At 39.0% G+C, this 11,129-nt stretch overlaps 1 protein-coding gene across 1 annotated transcript; it reads right to left on the bottom strand.

The window, feature by feature from the left end:
- Positions 1–287: 287 nt before the first annotated feature.
- Positions 288–9,397, bottom strand: OSER1 (oxidative stress responsive serine rich 1). Its single transcript, XM_007938412.2, has 3 exons — positions 9,321–9,397; positions 4,482–4,595; positions 288–978 (listed from the first exon to the last, which is right to left on the bottom strand). Exons 1-3 carry the CDS (start codon positions 9,395–9,397, stop codon positions 288–290), a joined length of 882 nt encoding a protein of 293 aa, XP_007936603.1.
- Between the last annotated feature and the right edge of the window lie 1,732 nt (positions 9,398–11,129).

Here is an 11,129-nt window from a genome sequence, read left to right as displayed (position 1 = left end):
CATATACCCACTGCTGCCAGTCTCAAGTAATTAAGCTTTCTTCATCTCCCAGAACATTTCTAAGAGACTTTTTTTTTAAAGATCTGCTTGCCTTGATGGGTATGTAAGAACACAGAAAGTAAGTTTAAAGAATGAAGATTAACCGAGATGCCAAGAAATGTTTTTTTTATTGCAAGCACAGTGAGCAGAAGGAGATGTCTTCTCACACAAAGTGGCCGCAAGGTCTGCCATTAACGAAATCTGACCACCTTTCATTGGTTTAAAGCATAGTAATCAGCTTCTTGCTATCAGGTGTACATCATTTCTGCCATGTGGGACATTTTCTTGGGAATATACAAGTAATACTCCATGTACCCTGACAGGTCCTCAATGGTCACATCATCCACATAGACTCGTGCTTGCTCAGAACAGGAGCGAGGAGAGCCCGACAGAGTTCTGGTGTGGAGTGACTGAGAGTAGTCCTCGAGCGTGGATCTTCGTTCTGGGGCCAAGGGTGGGACATTCTGCAGGCCTGAGAAGGAGTATACTTCCATGTCATGCCATCTCTTACACTGGCACTCCTTGCCTACGCACACACATGGCTTGCCCTGATTTAACTTGGAAACAGACTGAAAGTCAGAGAGATCATTGGCCTTGAGACTTGCTTGGGAGACTTGGGTAGCAACAGAGTCGTCTTCCTTTTTAATCTCTGATGGGAGCCCTGGAACCGAAGTTCTCAAAGGCTCAGCGAGTGCCCCTGTGGGATTAGCATCAGGAAGAGACGGAGCACATTCTCCTGCACTGAACTCTTTAGGGGTCAAGATTCCCAGCCCACTGCTGCCATCAGGGGAGTCAGTCTGGCTTTTGTGCTTTAGCTGGTTGCTGGAAGCAGCAGCCATTGTACTGCAATGTATGAACTTCGGAGGATGAAGGACAGGAGATTTAGAACGTCGACGACGCTGCGTTCTCACTGCTCCTCGTGAAGACTTCCTTGTAGACCTAAGAAGAGAAGAAAAACAGATGGTGGGATATGGAGCCCTCCTGAATCGGTTCATTTATAACTAAGTCAGGAATTTACCTCTTCTCAGGTTTAGGAGGTAAAAGTCATATATTTTCTCTAAAGAGATGTGCTGTCTCCATTTTCAAGCCTCCCAAGTCTCAGAAATTTCAACATCCCCTTATTTGCATGCTACAGAAAGAGGTGAAATAAAGGTAGTTCTTATTCAATTACTTGGGCCAAACATTCAGTGCAGAACCCTAGATTGGGGGAACCTTTGACCATCAGGTCTGGGGAAGAATCTTGCACAGATAACTTAACTGAAGCTTTAAAACCTAAATGCTGTGCCTCAGGCCCTGGGTACGGGAGCTTCAGTGCCACTGGGAGGCTAATGCTGCAGATGGCCGCTAGTCCACTGTTAGAAAACAGGCAGTAGCTTTTAGTAAGATTCATTTCTATCTCAGATGACCTTCTGACAAACAGATTTAGACTTTCTGAGGTTTTCAGATATTGGGAATTATCAGATATACAATATAACATTGAAATAAAAGAACTGAGCAAAGAAAAGAAGACTATCAAGACTGCCAAACAAATTTAAAAAAGAACCAAAAAGAACTTTAAAAAAAAAAAAGTTCAAATTAAACTAGTCAAGTGTACACAGTTCAAAAGATAATTAGTGAACTCAAAGATAAATCTGAATATATGTAACAATAGTTAGAAAATGAGAGCCTGTGAGTCAAAAGCAGCCCCCCATCTGTTTTTATACAGCCTGAGGGAACTGCTCCAGTGGGCTGGCACACTGAGGCACAGAGACCAAGCTGGGGCATCCTCCTCCACTCCTGTTCTCTCTGCTACCTGCACATGCCTTCCTGGCCAGTAGACATGTCTTACCACTGCCCAGGGCCCACTCTGTCACCACCTATACGTTGAGGCCCTGCTGTCAGCAACTGCTGGGCAGTGAGAGGTAGAACCTCAGTCTGAGAGTTAGGCCAGCTACCCCAATTGAAATGGCCAGGCTCTGCAGGAGAAGGGCATGCCGGGATCTACGTGTCACAAGGACAGAGAACAAAACTGATCGCAGCATTACACCCCCACCCCGTCCTACCAGGCTCCCCTTGAGGTAATTTTGTTTGAAGAATGTCTCAGTAAGTGGGCACCAAGCGCACCTACCATCCAGGATGGCTCACAAGCAATGAGGCAGAAAAGGACAGGACAGGAGCTCTCTCTTGTCATTTACCTACACGACAGACTCAATTTGCCTCTTGATCTCCAAAGTCTAAAATATTTACTATCTGGTTCTTTACAAAAAGTTTGTTGGCCCCTGTCCTAAGAGGAAGCACAGAGAAAGATATGTGGAAAAAATCTAAGACAAGAGATTTTTAAAGAGATAATGGCTGAGAAATTTTCCAAAATGATGAAAGAGAAGAATCTATATTCTTTTCTTTTGAAATATGACAAATAAAAAAAATCCCTATCTAGATATAAAACCACAGAACACAAAAACAGGAAGATGTTAAAAGCAGCCAGAGATTAATGGCAGATCATTCCCAAAACAACTAGATGAAAAGCAGGCTTTTCAATATTAACAATAATGCCAGAGGACAATGAGAAACACCCTAAAAAGTGCCAAAAGAAAATAAATGTCAACCTAGAAATATGGTTTCAGGTACATCTACTCTATCTTACTAAAACAAGAATGAAATAAGGACATTTTTAGGTAAATCAAGGCTATTGTTGTTATGTGCCGTGGAGTCGGACCCGACTCAGTGACCCCTCCTTGGGTTTCCAAGACAGTATCACTAGTGAAGTAGATTGCCCCATCTCCCTTCTGAGGAGTGGCTGGTGGGTTTGAACCGCCAGCCTTCTGGTTAGCAGTCAAATGCCTTAGGCACTACACTACCAGAGCTCCTAAATCAAGGCTGTTGTTCTTGTTGCTATGTGCCGTCAAGTCGGCCCCAACTCATAGTGACCCCTCCTTGGGTTTCCGAGGCAGTATCACTACAGAAGTAGATTGCCCCATTTCCTTCTGAGGAGTGGCTAGGTATATTTAATAGGGTATCATGCTACGTAACTTCTGGGGATATCAGTCTTATGTATTCTATGTGCAGCTGTATAATACAGGATCATCTCACTAACAGACCTTCACTAATGGAGCTTCTGAAGGAAGTTCTTCAGGAAAAAAGAAAATGATCCCATATGGCATGTGTGAGATACAAGAATGGTGAGCAAAGAAATTATAAACATGTAGATAGATCTAATCAAACACTGTCTGTTTAAAAACGTCATCAAGGCCCCTGAGCTCTAAACAGGGAAGTTGTTATGTTGGGGAATGTCTTGCTGTGTATGTTTCACCACAATAAAAGTTGAAAAAAACAAAGTATGTAATACAAGCAAACATTTAAAAACAAAACAAAAAAAGAATATATGGAAAGAAAAGAAAAAAGCAATACAAATACATAAAGTAAAACAGTAGAAACAAGTCCAAAAATATTAATAATCAAAATAAATGTCAATGTACTAAACCTATCAGTATAAAAAACAAATTATCAGACTGAAAAAGACAAAACCTAGCCATGTTATTTAGGAGACACACCTAAAATTTAAAAATACAGAATGAATAAAAATAAAAGAATGGGAAAAGATACAGTAGGCAAATACTAAGAAATCTGTATTAGCTATGTTAAAACTAGACAAAACTGACTTCAAAACAAAAGCTATTATGTGGAATAAATAATGTCACTACATAAAGTTTCAATTCACCAGGAAGAAAGCATTCTAAACTTGTATGAATCTAACAAAACAGATTCAAAATACATAAAGGGAAACTATAGAACTTAAGGGAAAATTTGGCATATCAGAGGAGAGTCACAGAGGAGAGTCAACAAATCTGTTACTGATAGGTTAAGCTGACACACACACATTAACTACCATCGAGTTGGCCCCCATCTGATGGAGACCCCATGCATAAGGGTAGGAAATGCTGCCTGGTTCTGTGTCATCCCCATCGTCTGTCCTGGATAGGACCATTGTGATCCACAGTGTTTCCAATGGCTAGTTTTCAGAAGTAGAGTGTGGGATTTTTTCTTCTCAAGCACACACAGAACGTTTATAAAAACTGACTATGAAGCAGATAAATTCCAAGAATCAGTATCATTAAATATAACTCTCCAAATAAAGTATTTTCCATCACTGTTTTAAAACTACTAATATTCACAGCGGGAGCTCTGGTAGCATAGCGCCTATGGCATTTGACTGCTAACCAGAAGGCTGGCGCTTCAAATCCACCAGCCACTCCTCGGAAGGAAGACTGGGCAATCTACTTCCGTAGAGATACCACCTGGGAAACCCAAGGAGGGTTGTTGTGAGCTGGAACCAACTCGACGGCAGTGAGTTTGGTTTGGTTTTCATAATATCCACAGCATACTCTTCTGGGCACTCAGGAATGAAAATCCAGTAATATTTTAAGGTATCAGGATGAAAATCATCTACAGTAAGCACCTCTTACCCATGCCAACTGTCTTTGGATGCACATGTGGATTTAGGTTTGGTATCGTCTGCAGCTGTTCTGACTGATGTTCTAACACTTGTGCCTTCTCCAACAGACAGAGATGCTATGGACCTGAAATACAAGATCAAAGTTTACTGCTACAGAAAACTGTAAAGCAAAAACTCATTGCTCTCACCTACCCAAATACAGCTTTTATCACTAACTTTATTTGCTCTCAAGTTGGAGTTCTCAAAAACTGGTCACCTTTTAGTGTAATTTTTCCTCCAAAACTACACTTAGACAATCCCTAAAGTACCTGGTTGCAAAAGCAAAAGCCAAAGAACGATTCTTAACTATACCCAGCAGCAGACTATAAATAGACTTTTAGGCTGTTTATCTGGGACAGATCAGGCCTTATGACCAGCCAGAATGCTAATGAAATTGATCACTTATTTTACGCTGACAAACTAGAGCTATAGGAACTAAGTTTAGGAGTAAACAACAAAGACTCCATCTAATCTGAAAATAAGTACATTTTCCAATATTACAACTTTTAGAAAAATAGCCTAATTTTGACAACAAATAAACTTCAAACATTACTCAATTAAACCTCTGTGGTTTAAAATTACACAGGTAACAGTAAAGAACATGAAAAAATGTAAAAGAGAATTGTCTCTAATCTCACAACAAAGAGATTACCAACATTAACATTCTGCAGTAAAGCCTTCTTGACCTGTTCATACACATATACATAATGAGCTCTACAAAACAGGCAATGGGACCGAAAAAAATCTGTTAGAAAGGAGACATTAATCTATTAAGGTAGAAAAATGTTCACTAAAACATAAAATATCAAGTTTGTGGGAATAAACTAAATATCCAATAGTAGAAATACAAATATATAACACACATCTGTAAAATGGAGTATGAGGAATTCATTAAAAATTAAGTGTACAAAGAATGTTTATGATGTGACAAAATGTTCAGAATATAGTGTTAAGAGAAAATAGCATGGATAAACACCATATATTATGCTCTCAATGTGAAAAAACATGTGTATGGTATTACATAAAGAAGGGGAAGAAAGGAAGAAATCAAAATACTAACAAAGGTTATGGTAAACTGATTTTTTAATACTTTTTTGTTGTAAATTTTTCTACTACTAGTCTGTATTATTTTATGGTTAAGTAGAAAGGATTATATTGTTTTATAATGAACATATAGATTTGTCTTGATAAGACAAATAATATTAGGGATCAAGACCTGTTGAACAGGATCAGGCTAAATTCCTGGCACGGTTTGTTTAGTTATGAGCCAGTCCCTCACATGTCCCATTTGCAAATGAGCAACAATGCTAAACGACTAGAAACGTATGATGGACTATTCAAGTCTTATTCTGCTTAGTCATGGCAATGACTCACTCATTCCAATCTATTTGCTTCTCTCAGACTGCTCTCCATTGTTCCTTTTTTTCCTGTAATTTTATCCCAGGCAGATCACATGCTACAAATATATAATTTTGGACCATATACTATACAGATGATTTTTTTTTTTTCTTAAGTTCCAAGTAATATTCAGGAGCAAGAAAATAGCTTAACGTTATCTTCCAACTTCTTACAACATCCAAAAAGAGCCTTCTATGTACCAAAAGTTATTTCTATAAGTATATACACTAAGGGATGTTGTATATGTTGGTGTGTGTGTGTTTATGCATTGTTGTTCTCAGGTGCTGAGTCAGTTCCAACTCACAGTGACCCTATGTACAACAGCATGAAACACTGCTGGTCCTGCACCATCTCCACGATCACTGCTATGCTTGAACCCACTGCTGCAGCCACTGTGTCAATCCATCTCATTAAGGGTTTTCCTCTTTTTCACTGATCTTTACCAAGCATGATGTCCTTCTCCAGGGACTGTTCCATGCTTTTAACATGTCCAAAGCATGTGAGATGAAACCTCACCATCCTTGCTTCTAGGGAGCATTCTGTCCTTTTCCAAGACAGATTTGTTCGTTCACCTGGCAGTCCATTCAATATTCTTTGCCAACACCATAATTCAAAGGCATCAGTTCTTTTTCAGTCTTCCTTATTCACTATATAGCTTGCACAAGCATATGAGGCAACTGAAAATACCATGGGTTGGGTCAGGTGCACCTTAGTCCTAAAAGTGACATCTTTTAAATACTTTAAAGAGGTCTTTTGTAGCAGATTTGTCCAATGTAATATGTCATTTAATTTCCTGACTGCTGCTTAAAATGGGCATTGACTATGGATCCAAGTAAATTGAAATCCTCGACAATTTCAATCTTTTCTCCATTTTTATCATGTTGCCTATTGGTCCAACTGTGAGGATTTTTGCTTTCTTTATATTGAGGTGCAATCCATACTGAAGGCTGTAGTCTTTGATCCTCATCAGTAAGTGCTTCAAGTCCTCTTCACTTTCACCAAGCAAGGTTGTGCATATGGCAGGTTGTTGATGAGTCTTCCTCCAATCCTGATGCTGTGTTCTTCTTCATACAGCCCAGCTTCTCCGATTATGTGCTCAGAATACAGATTGAGTAAGTCTGGTGAAAGAATATAGCCCTGATCATGCCTTTCCTGATTTTAAACCATACCATACCACCTTGTTCTGTTCTAACAACTACCTCTTGGTTCTATGTACAGGTTCCTCATGAGCACAATTAAGTGTTCTGGAATTCCCATTCTTTACAATGTTACCCATAATTTTTTATGATCCACTGTCAAGTGCCTTTACCTAGCCAATAAAACATAGGTAAACATCTTTCTGGTATTCTTTGGTTTCAGCCAGGATCCATCTGCCATTAGCAATGATATTCCTTATTCCATGTGCTCTTTTGAATCCAGCTTGAATTTCTGGCAGTTCCTTATCAATGTACTGCTGCAACTATTTGGATCTTCTCCAGGAAAATTTAACCTGTGTGTGATATTAACGATATTGATCAATAATTTCTGCATTTTGTTAGACTACCTTTCTTTGGAATGGGTACAAATATGGATCTCTTCCATTCAGTTGGCCAGATAGCTGTCTTCCAAATTTCTTGCCATAAAAGAGTGAACAATTCCAGTGTTGCATCCATTTGCTGAAGCATCTCACTAGGTATTCCACCAATTCCATGAACTTTGTTTTCTGCCAGTGCTTTCTGTGCAGCTTGGACTTCTGATCATATACTACCTCCTGAAATGGTTGAATATTATTTTCCTGATAAGCTACCTCCTGATATGTTACCTGCTGAAATGGTTGAACATATTTTCCTGATTATTTATAAAATTGTTTCCATACCAGATAAGAGTGTGACCACAATCTGGAAACAATCAGCTTCTATACTTTGCTTCCTAGTTTCCCAAAATGATTTCTCTAAGTACCAATCAATTAATGGGCAAGACGACCATATTAGATAAACCAATGGGAGAAGAAAAGTACTAACTATCATGGAAGCAAAATCGAAGCATGTACGATATCTACTACACATATCAGGATAAATCTCATTTGGTAGGCCAAAAATCACACTAGCATAGGTAAACATCTATTAAAAACATCTCACATATATTACATTGTACTGCATGCCAGGTGAACAAACAAATCTGTCCTGGAAGAAGTGCAGCCAGAATGCTCCTTGGAAATGAGAATGGCCAGACATTGTCTCACCTACTTTGGTCATGTTGTCAGAAGAGACCCCTGGAGAAGGATACAATGCTTGGTAGAGTGGAGGATCAGTGAGAAAGGGGAAGGCCCTCAACGAGATGGACTGATACGGTGGCTACAACAACGGGCTCAGGTATAGCAAGAACTGTGAGACTGGCACAGGACCAGGCAGTGTTTCGTTCTGTTGTACATAAGGTCGTTACAAGTTGGAGCGACTCAACGGTACCTAACAACAACAACATCTGCCAACTACTGCATGTAATCCTTCATGTCATCTTCAAGGTACTATATAAAGGAGTGATTAAGGCTCTGGAGACAGACTTCTTGGGTCAAATCCTTGCTCTGCCATTAACAATAAGACCTTAAGCAAATGACTCACTTTATCGGCAAACTAGAATTATAATAGTATCTATCTCCTAGAGTAGTAGTGGATATTAAATGGCGTAATGTATATGAAGCACTTATCCCAGTGCTTAGGGATTCAGTGAGTGATAAATGTTAGTGATATTATTATTGCTGGTTGTGGAGTGCTCTACTCTGTGCTTCCAGTGTTTAGTTTTCATATATGACAAGGAAAGTTCTTATATCCATTAAAAATTTGACATATCTGGCCTGGACCAAAGACTGAGGAGGGCAAGAAGAGTCCAGCACAGAATACTCTGCAAAGAGAATTTATTAACACTCAGACAGCAGCTGGTCTAAAGGCGTCTAATTAGTCTGGCCACAGGGTCCAAGATTATTGATCTCACTGACAGACCCCTACTGAATAGAGGTTTCCATAGTGATCAGCTCAGGAATCAGACCCCATGAAATCTACAAAGTCTTTATAGATTTCTATTGAGTCAATTCACTTTTGTGAAAAAATACTGTGATTCCCTTGAGGTGTATGAGGCAATCTATGATGGGACAATGCTTGATAATCTTTGATTAAGAAGAGAGAAGGGGAAATCCTCCTCAAAATTCAGAGAAAGCAAAACACAAATCTTGGAGTAGAAATGAACCATTACTTTTCGAATTTTAACTGAGAAAAAAAATTGTTTTAAGAAAAACAATACTGTGGAGAATTTGGCAGAATGCCCCACTACAAGCATTTATACCTTCTATAAATAAGGAAGAAATTTTAGAAGAGAAAGAGCTCTTTAGAGGAAAAGGACTATTTAAATCAAGTAAACAATCTATTGCAGATTCCATTACCCTGATGCATCCACTCTTAACTTCTTGAAAGCGGTTTGTAGACTCTCTTCCTCTCCATCCTTGGCTTCAGATTTCATTGTGAAAGCTTTCACACTACTATGGATGTTCCCGTTAATACTAGAAAATAAAACAAAAATAAGATGTGCAAAATGAAAACTGGTGGGTTCAAAAGCATACTTTTGGGAAAATCTATATTCCTGAGACAAATACTGCTTATCAGAAAAAAATAAAGCAAATTTCTAACAGGAAGCTTCAATGTTGACAATTAGAAAATGTTCTTTCTGTTACGTGCGGTCGAGTCCGACCCGACTCATAGCGACCCCTCCTTGGGTTTCCGAGGCAGTATCACTACGGAAATAGATTGCCCAACCTGCCTTCCAAGGAGTGGCTGGTGGGTTTGAACCACCAGTCTTCTGGTTAGCAGTTAAGTGCCTAAGGCACTATGCTACCAGAGCTCCTAATTAGAAAATAGGAATTTTATTAAGAGGAAACTCATGAAACAAAAAAATGCGTATTTGTTATAGTAGAATTTAAACTATCTAAAGTACTTGATGTCAATATCCTATTACAAAGTTTTAGATACTAGATCACCTAAAATAGTTCTGCATTTCAGTATGTTTTGTAATTTGAGGAGGGACGCTGTCTCTCTAGCTGAAGGAGTCTAGAATCCTACAGACAAAACAATCTTTGTATCAGAAATAAAAGGGAAACTCAGACCACTCTGATTCTTAAAAATGCTGCTGAGTACTTGCCTCATCTAACCTCAGTAATTTCAGTTAAGTACAACATCATGACACATGATAGCATTTCTCTAAAGCAATCCAAACCTAGATATTAATATCCAAGAAGACATGTCTCAGTGAACAAGACATTACCATTATTAAGCAGGTTTAGAAACATGTTTCAGTAATTACCAGTTATCCCCCATTCTACCCATAAGGTTGATATCTTGATTTTGTTTTTATACCTTTGAATACTTTATTAAACAAGATGGAAAATAAATGAACTATACTTGTGATTCATGAAGAAAAAGTACAGAACAAATTTAGTCAAAACATAAAATGCTGTTCTGTTGTTGTTGTTATGTGCCGTCGAGTCGGCCCCGACTCATAGCGACCCCTCCTTGGGTTTCTGAGGCAGTATCACTAAGGAAGCAGGATTGCCCAACCTTGTAGTGGCACCTTTAAATGATTTCCACTTAAACAAATAGCTTGATTAACCAAAGTTCTCCATTTCTTCCACCTTGATTTGTACATTTAAACTAGAAAGGGGTAGGGGGACCAACCAAAGCAACAAGAAACACAACAGATTCATAAACGCTTGGGATCTAATCTCCAAATTATTTTTCATCTAGGGTAATAAATCTCGAAGTGAAAACAAGCAAACCAGTATCTATAAACACACCACAGGGAATCAGAAAGAAGGAAAACAAAAAGAGAAAAGGGACTTTTTTAAGCAAAGCATTCACCTCACCTCTTTATTTCTAACCTCTTACCCCAACTCCAACCCCCTCCCCCCCTCCCCCCATGGCACTCTCAGAGTGAGCAGTGCCCCTCTGTGACCCTTGGGTCCACTCTGATTTCCTATCTGCTCATTTCTCAGGGCAGGTTTGATGTTATTGTGAGACCTCTAAAATTCCAAAGGTCAGGGAGTCACAATATGTTTGACAGAATATACCAAGGTTATACCAATAAAGAATAATACTTATATACACACCACATCTAAGTATACACTGCTGAACTGTACAGGCAGAATTTCATTCTACAAACGTTTACAGAATGCCTACCATGTGCCTGGCACTAGACTGGA

This window comes from Orycteropus afer, unplaced genomic scaffold, assembly GCF_000298275.1.
Source record: "Orycteropus afer afer isolate SDZICR_OR568_19922 unplaced genomic scaffold, OryAfe1.0 scaffold00049, whole genome shotgun sequence".
Taxonomy (NCBI): Eukaryota; Metazoa; Chordata; class Mammalia; order Tubulidentata; family Orycteropodidae; genus Orycteropus; species Orycteropus afer.
This window is presented reverse-complemented; position numbering and strand designations above follow the sequence as displayed.